General features: G+C 40.8%; 2 protein-coding genes and 1 pseudogene across 2 annotated transcripts; 1 reads left to right on the top strand and 2 right to left on the bottom strand.

The window, feature by feature from the left end:
• Positions 1–2,034: 2,034 nt before the first annotated feature.
• Positions 2,035–3,564, bottom strand: LOC111571773 (histone H2B 3). The gene is given in 3 exon segments (XM_023275104.3): positions 2,035–3,075; positions 3,077–3,193; positions 3,195–3,564. Coding segments are annotated over 3 exon segments (381 nt in total). The 5' UTR covers positions 3,420–3,564; the 3' UTR covers positions 2,035–3,036.
• Positions 3,565–3,665: 101 nt separating this feature from the next.
• Positions 3,666–4,516, top strand: LOC111571768 (histone H2A). The gene has a single exon (XM_023275096.3). The coding sequence runs from the start codon at positions 3,746–3,748 to the stop codon at positions 4,130–4,132; it is 387 nt and encodes a 128-aa protein (XP_023130864.1). The 5' UTR covers positions 3,666–3,745; the 3' UTR covers positions 4,133–4,516.
• A 1,154-nt stretch (positions 4,517–5,670) lies between these two features.
• Positions 5,671–9,802, bottom strand: LOC111571766 (heat shock cognate 71 kDa protein-like; annotated as a pseudogene).
• Between the last annotated feature and the right edge of the window lie 4,753 nt (positions 9,803–14,555).

Here is a 14,555-nt window from a genome sequence, read left to right as displayed (position 1 = left end):
CACTCTGATTGGTGAATCCAAAAGTTTTGAACTGCAGAGCCACAAGTGTAGCAACAGTCAGTGAACTGTTCTTTTCTTTGGTTTGTAGTCTGTCAGCTAAGCACCTGACAAGGTTCTGTGCCAGGTGTTGTGGCATGGGCATGGGGGTGGTGAGTTGGGAATATATATATATATATATATATATATATATATATATATATATATATATATATATATATATATATATATATATATATATATATATATATATATATATATATATATATATATATATATATATATATATATATATATATATATATATAAATAAATATATATATATATATATATATATATATATACCATATCCAACCAGCTTTGGAAGACTGCACATCTCTACTGCATTTGTTAGTGAAGCCAGATAATGTAAAGATACCCTGGGTATGCTTAACTTGTTTTGTAGAACAGGTTCCAGGACTTAGGTAAAACAGGAACACACTTCGTACCACAGATCCACCAGTAGAGCCAACAGAAATACAGGTTGATGCCAGATCAAGCCCCAAAATGACCATACAGTTTAGTGAAGTCATTTCAGTTTGAACTCAGGGTTTTCAGGACTATAATGACGATTCACTTTCTGCTTTGGTATATCCCCATGGTAATTTATGCTGAACGCCTAACCTTCTCCACAGGAGGTTATGTCTGAGGTAGCAGATCATCACATGTAGAAGCACAGATAATCAACCAGTCAGTTATCTTGGAACATGGCATCACACTTTGTAGAAGACTGTGGAGTTTGGTGAGCAGGTAGTGATGTCTAAATCTTTCTCTTTCTCCGATGAGCAGAGATATGAGAGATGTAGATCATCAGGGGAATGAACTGGATTCTTGCTTGCTTGCTTTATTTTTTGTGTGTTGACAGCAAGAAATTTCATCTCAACATGAAAGAGAAGGAATCACGAGTCTGAAATCTTGTCCACATGTACACAAGTATTTTTTTTTTTTAAAAAACAACGCTTTTTCTTTGTTTTGGCCCTGCGGAAAATCCCTTCCAGGGGGAAGATATTCAGATACTCTGTTTGCATTACTGATGTGTAGACAGGGAAAACAGATCTTCTCCTTTGTCAGTTTATACATCCTCAGTTCCTTTTCCTCAACCCCTCTTCTTGAGTGTAATCCTATCACCAGAGATGCAGGGGAGGAGGCTAGGGTACTCAGCAGTTAAGGCAACAGATATCTTACAAAATGGGACATCTTTGCCTCAAAACAGTTGTTTCAAAGCAGTGTCAACTAAATATGATATGTGTTTCAAATTCATAAGGTCTGTACCTTGCTGTGTTAAGTGCTGTGAGATGACAGACACTACTGTTCAATAGTTCTGTGGGCTATCTGGTTGATCCTGCCAGTCACATATGCTTGTCTCAAAGATTAAGCCATGCAAATCTAAATACACATGGCCGGTACAGTGAAACATCCCACTTGTGGATCTATAAGTGCACAAGCCATCAAACCCAGAGAGTCCAACCTTGTGAAGGGTAGTGTACATTTGTGTATGTTGGAGTAACTGGACAACACAGCTTTCACCTATTATATTCTAAAAATGTTATAGATGAGAAAAACAGGACATCTTTTAGCTCAAAAAATAAAATAAAAATGGCCAAAGTTGTGAATAATGTCCACATCTGTCTACTTTACAAATCGTGATTAATTCTTTTACAACAGTTGACCATAAAATTGCAGTTTTTATTGTATTTAAATCAGCAGAAACTGCATAGTTTATTTACAAATATTTATTATTTATAGTAATTTTTTTGAAAGAAGAATTATGCATATTGAAGACCAAAAAACGGGTAAATATTTTTTTGTAACTGTTATTTTGTAATTTTTCCTCCTTGGTTTAATGAATTATATCCATTTTGGAGCTCACCAGACTGATACGAACTGAGCCTGCACAGCTTCAGGCATCACACTGCATTTTTCCAGCTACTTTACTGGTTAAATGAAAAAAAAAAATCTACACACCAGACTGTGGGCAGAAACAAAACTAGACATTGGTAGTAAGTCACAAGTTTAATCTCACAATGGTTTTCAGCTGTGCCATCACATTTGGCAAAGTTTGTTGGTCATTTTCTAAGGTGCATGTGTAAAAATCAGTATCAACCCTTAGATGCACGAATGATTGGACCCTACACTCTTCTATAAGTGGGACAAAAATGACCTGTAGAAGAATCAGTGTGTTTTTATATCATTTTGGTTAAGAAAAATAATTTGTATTATTGTTTGTATTATGTTTTTGTACACACAAGAATGATTTCATGTTTGAAACATGTTTATTTTTCCACTTTATTACAGGTTTTGAACATTGTGATAACTGAAAAAGAAGAATATCACACAGAACAGCAATAGACAAATGTCAACATCCATTTTGTTGACATTTTTCCACTCTTTTCCTCCAGCTGTTGCTGCTCTCCGTCCCTCCAAGTTTGTGGACTTCATCACCTCTTGTATGATATTATCAGTGATAAAGAGTTTGGGGCAGTCATACATATATTACAGTTTCTTTAAAAGTATAAAAGGTAACTTAAAAATTTAAATGAACTGATATCAAAAACACGTTTTCGAGGAATAGCTAGGATATGAAATTATAACAACTTTTCATTGCAAAGATATTGCAAGAAAACGACCTCACCTGGTCATTTTGACACACTTGTGCATCTAAGGGTTAAAATGATGCAAAGCAAAAACAAAAAACCAAAAAAAAAAAACCACTTCCACCTTTTAATAACATCCTCTCTGAATGCATTAATGATCAGTTAAAATCTGCTCTGAAATAAAACGTTTAGTAAAAACAAAATGGCAGGCTACAGTTGCAGCGCATCAATACATTCCATGTAAGGCCTCAGTTCCGATTCATTCTCTTCAAAATCCAGCAACGGTGCAAAAATCACAAACGAGTTTAGTTGCGGTAGTCACCCAGCACAGCGGTGGGGGTCTGAACATCGTCTTCGTGGACATTTAGCGACTGCTGTCCCCCTCGTGTGGAGCCTCTGTGCGCTCCTACTTGGAGCTGGTGTACTTGGTGACGGCCTTGGTGCCCCTCGGACACGGCGTGCTTGGCCAGCTCCCCGGGCAGCAGCAGCCTGACGGCGGTCTGGATCTCCCTGGAGGTGATGGTGGATCTCTTGTTGTAGTGAGCCAGGCGGGAGGCCTCGCCCGGCGATGCGCTCGAAGATGTCGTTGACGAACGAATTCATGATGCCCATGGCTTTGGAGGAGATGCCCGTGTCTGGGTGCACCTGCTTCAGCACCTTGTACACGTAAATAGCATAGCTTTCTTTCCTGGTCTTGCGGCGCTTTTTGTCTCCTTTCTTCTGGGTTTTGGTCACGGCCTTTTTGGAGCCTTTCTTGGGCGCCGGGGCTGATTTTGCAGGATCAGGCATTTTGTCTCTCCTGCGGACGTCAGCGTGAAGGCAGGAAGATAAACACGGCTCGTCCAGCGGCGTCCACAGCCCCCTATTTATAACGTAGCTGTGCAAATAAGTATGTGTTGTTCCTTCTCCGGGATTGGAGCACTGCTCACCAGAGGACAGGCTTTACTGCAGGACGAGCCACGCTATTGGCTTATAGGTTTCAGTTCCAGTCGTCCAATCAGAGAAGCCCGTGTGGTTTATATCTCTGTCCTCACAAATGCATTACGTAAAGGTCCAAGTGCGTGTACCGACTGACTTACAGACGCTTCACTTCATCGGTCAACACACTAAACATCATGTCTGGAAGAGGAAAAACCGGAGGCAAAGCCAGAGCAAAAGCCAAGTCTCGCTCTTCCCGAGCCGGACTCCAGTTCCCAGTGGGTAGGGTCCACAGGCTACTGCGCAAGGGCAACTACGCGGAGCGCGTCGGCGCCGGGGCTCCGGTGTATTTAGCGGCCGTGCTGGAGTATCTGACCGCTGAGATCCTGGAGCTGGCAGGCAACGCGGCCAGGGACAACAAGAAGACCAGGATCATCCCCCGGCACCTCCAGCTGGCCGTGCGCAACGACGAGGAACTAAACAAACTGCTTGGAGGTGTGACCATCGCTCAGGGAGGTGTGCTGCCCAACATCCAGGCTGTCCTCCTCCCCAAGAAGACGGAAAAACCGGCCAAGAGCAAGTAAAAGAGACAGACTCCCCGCAGGCCCGGATTCAAACAGGACAAAACGCTCTCCTGGAGCCGGCCACTTTTTCATACAAATGTATTTTTTTTTCTTTGGATAAACAACCTTTGAAATAGGGGATAGTGTTTGTTGTTGCCGTTTCTACAATGATACATGCTTTGGCTTCTCATCGGGACTATTCATAGACTGCTCAGGCTCTGGAAAATGGAGGCGCTCTGAAGGCTGGAGAGATGACGGCGTGGAAAAAAGGCAGTTCTTAATATGGACCAATTCTGAAGGGATTGTTTTAGTTTCGCTGTACTGCTGTAAAACGTGCAAAATTGTTGTGTTGTTTATTGTATCATGTTTCAATAAATGTCTTGCAGCCTTGTGGCACAATTCGAACGCACTTGGTCTTTAATTCTGATGTTGTCATCCGGGGACTGAGCTGGCTGGTCTTTGTGCTAGAAAAAATGTCAGGCAGGTGAACGGGCTGCAGCCTCTGACCGGAACAGTGGTGTGGTTTCATGCTATACTGACTGTTGTTGCATTTTGTTTTCATAGCTGAGTCCAGTCTCTGTGCCTGCAGGAGGTTTGCTCTCTGTCACAGTGAATGGTTCAGGCCTTCAATGGAACAATAGGAGGAAATGATCAAGATTTATACAGTGAGGCTTCACATCCTCAGCTTCTTACCTGCTACAGCCTATTTCTAAAGCTCTGTCACAGTGTTCCTTTTGGCAGTGTCAGAATGGTTGTTATTAACTATGTTGTTGATGAACATACATTTCTGGAGCAGTTTTCACACTATGTTGCAGGGGTTTCCTGATTAAAATCTGGTGTGATTGAACTGGGCAACTGGCTGACAACTGACAGTGAACATCAGTTTGTATTGACCTCAGTCTGTCATGTGTTGTCTCTTGAAACTTGTAATTTCTACATATTCAGCCATATCAAGCTTTGTACTGTGCTTGGTTTGAGGACTGCCGGAAAAAATGCAATCAACATTAGAGATGAAAACTCAAATACAAAGGCCTACATGGCACTTACAACTTTTTCAGTGCTGACTGTAGAAACTATTCCAAAGTATCGTGATCATAATATTGCAATGACCTCTGTCCTTCACTAGTGCACAGCCAGCGACAGCACAGTGTCCCTGGAGCTAGTGAGGAACACATTCACATGCTTAAGCTCTGAGTCAGCACAGAGTAAAGTTTCAAGTTAATTTTAACAGTTTTAAATAATGTCATAGAAGTTAAGAAACTGATGTAAACATCAACACACACACTGGAAAAATAGCACATTGCATTTCTGAATGTTTAGAGGCTACACAGAGACAAATTATAATTGCTGCTGCTCTTAGTCATGTTCACTGTAGAGCGGCCAGTTATCTGTACAATCAATATTACTGGGAAACACTGCAATTCAATATTCCTTAGAATCTTAGGTTACAGATGAAAATTTGTTCACATAAACTTCTTCCACTGCTTGGATTACTGTGTGTAAATGCAAGGCCACAAACCAACATGTAACATCCGATACAACATTCACTGAGACACATGCTTCAGTCATAATTTATTATTCTGGCCTCAAACATGACAGAGGACACAATGTTTGATTTAGGATCTTCTTATATTCACTTATCATCATGAATATGACTTCACTGAATTCAGTCTGGGACTTTTCATGCTTGTTTATTGTTCAGGGACAGGAAGGAGTCACAGACATTGTAATTAATCAACTTCTTCAATGGTTGGTCCAGAGGATCCTCCGCCAGTAGGAGCACCGCCTGCTCCAGGGAAGCCGCCTGGCATTCCACCAGGCATCCCACCGGGCATCCCGCCAGCACTCTGGTACAGTTTGGTGATGATGGGGTTACATACATTCTCCAGCTCCTGTTGCAGATGTTCATATTCATCTTTCTCTGCAGTCTAATACAAAAAAAAATAATACAATCTCATATTCAAGAGGCATGACTTGATATTTAAACATTCAGTTCAGCGTCAACTCTTTTACTGCTGCAACATAAATTAGGATAATGTAGACCTTCAAAACACTAATGATGTGCATTCAGCATTCTCCAATGACATGAATCAAAACTGTAGCAAATATATAAACCTGTGAAAGCCTACAGCTACATAAAATTTGAAACTATACTGTAACCTGTACTGTTTACCTCCTAGGCAGACTTTGTATTCATGCTTTTCATATTACAAAACTTATTTTTCTTTGATAACTCATCGCCAGTCTCACCTGGTTCTTGTCTAGCCAGCTGATGACCTCATTGCACTTGTCCAAGATCTTCTGCTTGTCTTCATCACTGATTTTGCCAGCAAGCTTCTCATCCTCCACTGTGGACTTCATGTTGAAAGCATACGACTCCAGGCCGTTCTTAGCAGATACTTTGTCACGTTGCACGTCATCCTCAGCCTTGTATTTCTCAGCTTCCTGAACCATGCGTTCAATGTCCTCCTTGCTGAGACGACCTGTCATAAAACAAGCAAAAGTTAGCATTTATTCATGCATTATTGGAAGAACATTGCAGCGGCATCCAGGTTAGGCAGCTTTTATAAGCATTTTTTGTACCCTTGTCATTGGTGATGGTGATCTTGTTTTCCTTCCCAGTGCTCTTGTCAACAGCAGAGACGTTGAGGATACCATTTGCATCAATGTCAAATGTCACCTCAATCTGGGGAACACCACGTGGAGCAGGAGGGATGCCTGTCAGCTCAAACTTGCCCAGCAAGTTGTTGTCCTTTGTCATGGCGCGCTCACCCTCATAAACCTGTTGGTTATGCACCACCAGATGTCACTTCAGTCGGTCAAACATCTCGAAAGTGCACTGTATAATGATATAACAGCTGCTAGAATTGTGAAATGCACAAACATACACAACTGAATCCCATCCCCTAGTGTCCTCACCTGGATGAGCACACCTGGCTGGTTGTCAGAATAGGTGGTGAAGGTCTGGGTTTGCTTCGTAGGAATGGTGGTGTTACGTTTGATCAGGACAGTCATGACGCCTCCGGCAGTCTCAATACCAAGGGACAGAGGGGTGACATCCAGAAGCAGCAAGTCCTGCACATTCTCAGACTTGTCACCAGACAGGATAGCAGCCTGGACGGCTGTAAATGTAAATGTGACTGATTAGATATTGAAAGAAGCCAGGCTGTGGACGAGAGATCGACTGATTCTCAACCCAACCAATTAGTGAAGCTGACTTTTGGCATTTTTATGATTACTGAAATTGTTACTTTCATTTACTGACTATCACAAAATAAGATAAATGTGCTACTTTGGCTCTGATGCAACCAGCACAATGTCCTGTGTTTGAAAGGTAAGGTAGCAGATGTTGCTGAAGTTGTAATGATCACAACAATGTTACACAAGTAAGTATTCCTGTTTTACAGGAAAGGCCCCAATAATCACTTGTAATTGTTTACAAGTGGTGCAGCTGGACCTTATTTTGCTGACGGTGCTAGGCTAAGGCTATCGCCAATATGTTAGATGTGCCTCTTGCTCTGTGGCTAACACTGCAATGTCTGGAGTACCGCAGCACCTTCCTAAAAGTAAGATTACCTTAAACTCAGTTCTAACTCATAGACACATCTCTTTAGCAGAGATACATTCTGCAAAAACTAAACAAGAAGCAAAGCCATCGCCATAAATCAGGACATAATCTACTTTTAGAGTGGCTAAAGCTACATTAGTAGCAGCTAAGTTAGGAGGCAGCCACTCATTACCATGAAACAGTGTATGTAAAACAATAACTAATATTTTTTAAGATACTTTTTTCAGCAGAAGGAGCTGCAGGAGACAAACTGTACTTATCTCAATCAACTGATCTCACAGTAAACAGCGGAGGGTGTTGAAGTGTCATGTGATGGTCAAACATCATAACTTCTACGTCTCTGTTTGCACATATTCAATAATAGTGATCCTTATTATTGAAGTAGCCCAGTTATGAATGACAGATTCCCCACTATTACATGCTGTGAATATATAATATTTAATATATACATGTATATGAATTTAGTAATAGTAATCTTTATTAATGAATAAACCTAGTTATGAAAAACAGGTTCCCTGCTATCACATGCCAGCAAAAAATAACTGTCATGTATATCGGTTCCAGATCACAGTTATTGGCCCTTCTTAAGCATCAATAATCAAAATCGACATTGGTCCTGAAAAAACCCCACAAAAAACATATTGGTCGATCCCTGTCATGCACGTCTTCATTTTGAGTTATTACTGGATAGATACATTCTGAAAATTGAGACCCTTACCAGCTCCGTAGGCAACAGCTTCATCTGGATTGATGCTCTTGTTGAGCTCCTTTCCATTGAAGAAATCCTGGAGAAGTTTCTGAATTTTAGGGATACGGGTGGAGCCACCAACCAACACGATGTCATGAATCTGCCCTTTATCCATCTTGGCATCACGAAGTGACTTCTCCACAGGGTCTAGGGTGCCACGGAAGAGGTCAGCGTTGAGCTCCTCAAAGCGAGCCCTGGTGATAGAGGTGTAGAAGTCAACTCCCTCATACAGAGAGTCGATTTCGATGCTGGCCTGGGTGCTGGAAGACAGAGTGCGCTTTGCCCTCTCGCAAGCCGTGCGCAGACGACGAACAGCCCTCTTGTTGTCGCTGATGTCCTTCTTGTACTTGCGTCTGAACTCTGCAATGAAGTGGTTGACCATGCGGTTGTCAAAGTCCTCCCCACCAAGATGGGTATCTCCAGCAGTGGACTTGACCTCAAAGATACCATCCTCAATGGTCAAGATGGACACATCGAAAGTGCCCCCACCAAGGTCAAAGATGAGAACATTCCTCTCTGACCCAACCTGGAAAATCAGAGAGGTGTGAGCACAGTTGTAAAGGTGTGTACTCACATAAATCATGAAACTACTGACCTACAGTATATCTCACCTTCTTGTCCAAGCCATAAGCGATAGCTGCTGCAGTGGGCTCATTAATGATTCTCAACACATTTAGACCTGAAATAGTTCCAGCATCTTTGGTTGCTTGACGCTGAGAGTCATTGAAGTAGGCAGGTACTGTGATAACAGCATTTGATACAGACTGAAAAGAATAGAAAAAGTTTAAAGCATACAGTGGCAGTACTGTGGATAGTTTCTTAACATGAAATATTTTCTAAACTTACCTTCCCAAGATAGGCTTCAGCAATCTCCTTCATCTTTGTCAGCACCATGGAGGAGATCTCCTCTGGGTAGAAGGTTTTGGTTTCACCTTTGTATTCAACCTCCACTTTGGGACGTCCACTGTCACTGATTATATTGAATGGCCAGTGTTTCATGTCTGACTGAACTACAGTGTCCTCAAATCGTCTACCAATCAAACGTTTAGCATCTGCAATCCAAGAAAAATGAAAAGAAATACTTATTTGTTGAGATGCTTCTAGCTGACATACATTTACAAGCCATGTTCACACACAACAGCTATTCTTCTGTTTACTCAGTAGCAGCCCAAGCACAACATCACTATGAAAAATTTATATTTTATACAGGATATAACACTCTGCTCTAACCTTACCGAAGACTGTGTTGGTGGGGTTCATGGCAACCTGATTCTTGGCTGCATCTCCAATCAGCCTCTCGCTATCTGTGAAGGCCACATAGCTGGGTGTGGTCCTGTTGCCCTGGTCATTGGCAATGATTTCAACTTTGCCATGCTGGAACACACCAACACAGGAGTAGGTGGTCCCAAGATCGATACCAACTGCTGCCCCTTTGGACATGATGGTTCTGAAAAGGTAAAATAATTCATGGTAATTCCAGCAGGGGGTGATAAAAGCATGCCAAGTCTGCATATGTCAATAAATTCAACAAATGGGGATTACAAGTCTTGATTCAGTGTTACCAGTAGAAGGTATAGCCCATTCATCATCAAAAAATACCATTTTATTATACACATTTCTAATAGGCATTCGGTAAAAAACTAAATCTGCTTAAATTTCCTTCAGCCCTCGCTATGATGAGCGATGTCTCCTTGCAGGAAAGATGACTGTGATAGAAAAGGTTACGTGTCAGTGGATGGGAGCCAACTGAATGTCAAGCAAGTCAGACTGATAAGATGCAAAGAGTTTTTCTGGGAATTATAGGCTTTACTTTGAATGCTATACTGTCGCGTATAGTAATTTTATGCTGGTTAGTATAATAATTGACAAAGTTTCTGTATTTTGTGCAGACTGCAGAGTACATTCTGCAACATCACGCCGGGGCGCAGCTGAAACTGCTGATCCTGGATCATCTGAGGAGACAGAGCTGACTGAAGGACAAAGTTCCCCTCCTGCAGTATCCGGCTGCTCCTGCCTCTATGCGCCAAGTTGCATAGATCGCACAGACACTAGGAAGATGAGTCTTTTCAAAGTAACGTCATCGCAACTTATTAACACCTTCCACTTTTTCAAGACACATCTTTGTGATACGATGATGTCACAGGTAAAAAGTAGCCAAATGATCACAACATAAACACCTGTACAATCACGGTGCATGCATCCTAAACACTATTATTTGTTATTATTTTTTGTATTTTATTATGCAAATAAAAAAAAGCAACAAAAAACAAAACAACAACAACATCAACTACGTCACTGTATGTGCTGTATTAATTATTACTGACCGATAATAAACACAAAAGTCGGTGATAGGTTCCCCTGGTAAGGCCTGACAGGGAGCAGCTGTAAACAGAGACTGAAGAGACAAATTGCACTCCTTACCTGGATGGTGTCGACGATCGGGAATGATGCAGTCTGACTGCCTTCCAGCAGTTTCATTCCAGCAGAAGTTACCAGCCTCGCCGCTTCCGTACGAGCTTCCTGAACCAATCAGCTTGCAGAACCGCCGAAAGCTTCCAGCGCTTTCTGGCTCAATCTTCCCTCTGATTGGCTAAAATCCGGGAAAAAAAAAACATTCAGAATGAGAGACATAAATAACCACAGGAAGAAAGTTCTAGGACTCGTTTTGGGTAGCATCAGGAAATAACAGTGGGTTCTTAAAAAACTCATCAGATAAATTAATAGCTGGGTCACTGCAGAATTCAAGGACATTTGGGCTTCAAAATTTTTGAAAAATTAACTCCTTCTTTTACAATTTTCTGCTACATATTCATGAATAATAGACAATCAAACACTTGATTGGCTCAGCTTACACATTAATGGTAAAATTTGTATTACATGTTTTATTTGTTGTTTGCTAACCCTGCTCTAATCACAGCAACAGGGTTGCTAATCCATGCTAATATTAGCTTTTTCTCAGGAGTAGAAGCTAGATACTTAGCTAGCTGTTACTGCTGACCAAGAGAACAAAGTAAAGACAAAGGTATAAGGAATTTGTCTGATCCTGATAATATACATAACAGAGATGCATGAGACATGCAATCAAGGCTGACGATGAAAATATGAAAAATAGAAGAGAGGACATAGCTTTGCTCTACTCATTCTTTAGGAAAATTGTTTGATGTCAGTTCCAATGTTTCATGTGATTCACTGTTTTCTTTTTCTTCTACCAGCTAAAAATATTTTCTAACAGGGTTGTTGTGGGACACATGTTCCATGCATAATAATTATTATTTAAAATATTATGTTGATTAAAAAAATGTTCCCACAATTACAAGAGACATCAATGAAAAAAAAATACCTACAAAAGGAGATTTAAATTTCATTTTAACTGTTTTATTTGAGATTCAGTTTCATCATCAGTGGGGCGGGGCAAAAGAAAAATGGCATTTTAGGGGAACTCCAGACTTATTTGGTATTTTAAAAAATATTTTCAAACATTCTTTTCTCCTAGTTTATTTTAGATTTGGTCTCAGGACAAGTAAATGTAAGCAACAACTGCATGTTTTAGTATTTTGTACATGGATTATTAGAAATTTGATGTGTTGGATGTAAAATGTCCTTCAATTCTGGAGTGACCCAGCTACTCCCGATCAAGTCACTGGTTGAACAATAATGCAGCATGAAGATATGAACATCATAATTAAACTGTGATAAGTACAATTATGTCAACATACTCTAAACATTAGTCAGAAATATTAATTGATACATATCGGTTACCAGTCTTTCTTCCCAGCTTCACATTTTTGAGGCTGGAAACAGGCCATGCGGATTCTGAAGTTAACACAGGGACCTTTGTGGTTGTCCTGTGACGTCCGGCTTTGGACACTGGCTTTGGATCCTTGGTGTCCTCTGGTTTGCAGGGTGTGGGCTCTAGGGCTCAGACTTATGGCTGCACATCCCACAGTTCCTTGATTGATTGGTATCTGGGGAGTTTGGAGGTTGTGTAAACACCTCTGACTTTTTGTTGTGTTCCTCGAACTGTTCCTGAGCAGTTTCTGAGGTGTGGGCACGTTGTTGTACTTTAGGTGGGTGGTATGTGTCAAATTTACATCCTCCTGAATGATAGTGCTTAAAGTTTCCCTTTCTCTTTGTTGTGTTTCTGGGGTTTTTAGTTTCTGTGGTGTGGTAGGGAGACATCGTCCTGCTGGCATGGGGGATTAATGTTGTCTTGCCATCTAGTAACTTTACTCAGGTTCTATGTACTGTCTACATCAGTGGTTCTCAACTGGTCTGGGCCTGGGACCCACCATAAAACTGAAATGACAAGTCATGACCTAACAATATTTCTCCAAAAATCAACAATTTATTGACTGAGCGTTCGAAGACAAAACTTTTAAACCTGAACTCAAGTACTTCACAACAACTCAAAATCAAGCAGCAATACTAATTCAAGTACTGAGGACTTTGAAACAAGTAGAACAATAGCCTCAAGTAGTTCTCAGGATATATAAAAGTGCATTTTTTTTCTACAAAAAAAGTGCAATTCAACAAAACCAGTAGCTTCTCATAATACTACACAAGTCTGCAACATTGCTGTTGTAGCTGGAGAAACTATGTATAGAAATATGTGCAAAAGAGTCCAAAACATGAAAACTGATGAAGTGCATTCAACAAATTATTAAAGTGAAGAAATGCTTAATGTTCTGATCAATCTCAAAATGTAAACACAATAAAACATTTTTCAAAGGGCTTAACTATATTTGAAAGCCAATATTTGGGGAAAAAAATAGTGTGCAATATTAAAAGAAAAGTGTGTTTTTAAGCACTTACAAATAAACAAAAGTCACAAGTCACAATAAAAGTACTGCAGAACTACATGAAGTTCTAATGGCTTAGCTGAGGATGCTTTTTGGCCTTTACAAGAGTCTCAAAATCTGGCTGTATGCATGATAAAGCAACTCTGAGGTCATGCTCAATGTTCAGTTTATTTGGGTATTTTGTTTTCAGCTGAACAAGAGCTGAGAAGCCACATTCACAGAGGTATGTGGTGCTGAATGGTAGGAGGATTTTTACAGCTCGACTAGCAATGGAGGGATACTCTCTCATCACATCGTTGCACCAGAACTGGGAAAGGCTTACCTCTGTGAATTTCTTTCTGAGAGTGCGGTCACATGATAGCTCCACCAGCTGACATTCATCGCTGCTAGGCAACGTGATGCTTTCCATGTTTATTCCAAACGGGTCGCGCACCCAGTCGTCCTCGGGTTGTTTATCGGGAAAGTAGTCGCTAAACCGCTCGAAAAGTTTATTCAGATGCGTGCTTTTGGACTCCTTTGTCTTCGATGTAGGAAAATCCATATTTAATGTACTCGCTGTCGTACTTGCGTTTAGCCATGCTGCTGTTGCTATGAAAACATGCAGTTTCTTCTACAGTAATACGAGTGTCCTCACCGGTCGCTGCTGACACGACGACCCCCTGCAGGTGCGGAGGGGAACTACAATGACTCGCCACTAAATTGGATTATCTTTATTTTTCTCTCTTTTTAGAAAAAGGCTCGCGACCCACCAAAAACGGCCCCGCGACCCACTTTTGGGTCGCGACCCACCAGTTGAGAAACACTGGTCTACATGATCCGTATTATTTTGGTTTATGTCCATGATAAAGCTAAAGTGACTGGCATTATCAACAGTGTGAAGACTGCGTTTTTCAAGACAAAACCAACAAGTTACGTTTTTACCAGTACATAAAATACATGTTCATCAGGTCTGTGCTCCCACAGGCACTTTTTTAAAGACTCCGGAACCAGGCTAGTGACTTTGTGAGGCCAAAAGGCTCGTCATAAAAAATGTTAAATATATAGAGTGAACTGTGGTAAAATAAAATAAAATGTAAAGAATAATCAGGATGTCTATACAAAATTTGTACCAATCCCTCTTGTCAATTCTGAAATATTTCACTGGATGAAGTGTAAGGGATCACCAAAGTCAGCTAGATTAATTGTCAGGGAACCATGAAAATGTGTACCAAACTTCAAGATAATGTTGATGATAAAGCTACAATTTAACCTTTGTGGTGGTTAGAATTACAGCTCAAGAGGTCAAAACCTCTAAGGCCATATAAAGTACTTGTTGGTTAGAAAGTGCAT

This window comes from Amphiprion ocellaris, chromosome 14 (assembly GCF_022539595.1).
Source record: "Amphiprion ocellaris isolate individual 3 ecotype Okinawa chromosome 14, ASM2253959v1, whole genome shotgun sequence".
NCBI lineage: Eukaryota > Metazoa > Chordata > Actinopteri > Pomacentridae > Amphiprion > Amphiprion ocellaris.
Note: the sequence above shows the minus strand (reverse complement) of the source record. Positions and strands in the feature narration are given on the sequence as shown.

Excerpts from the sequence above, each read along its gene's own strand:
- LOC111571768 (XM_023275096.3), top strand. The coding sequence starts at position 3,746 with ATGTCTGGAAGAGGAAAAACCGGAGGCAAAGCCAGAGCAAAAGCCAAG.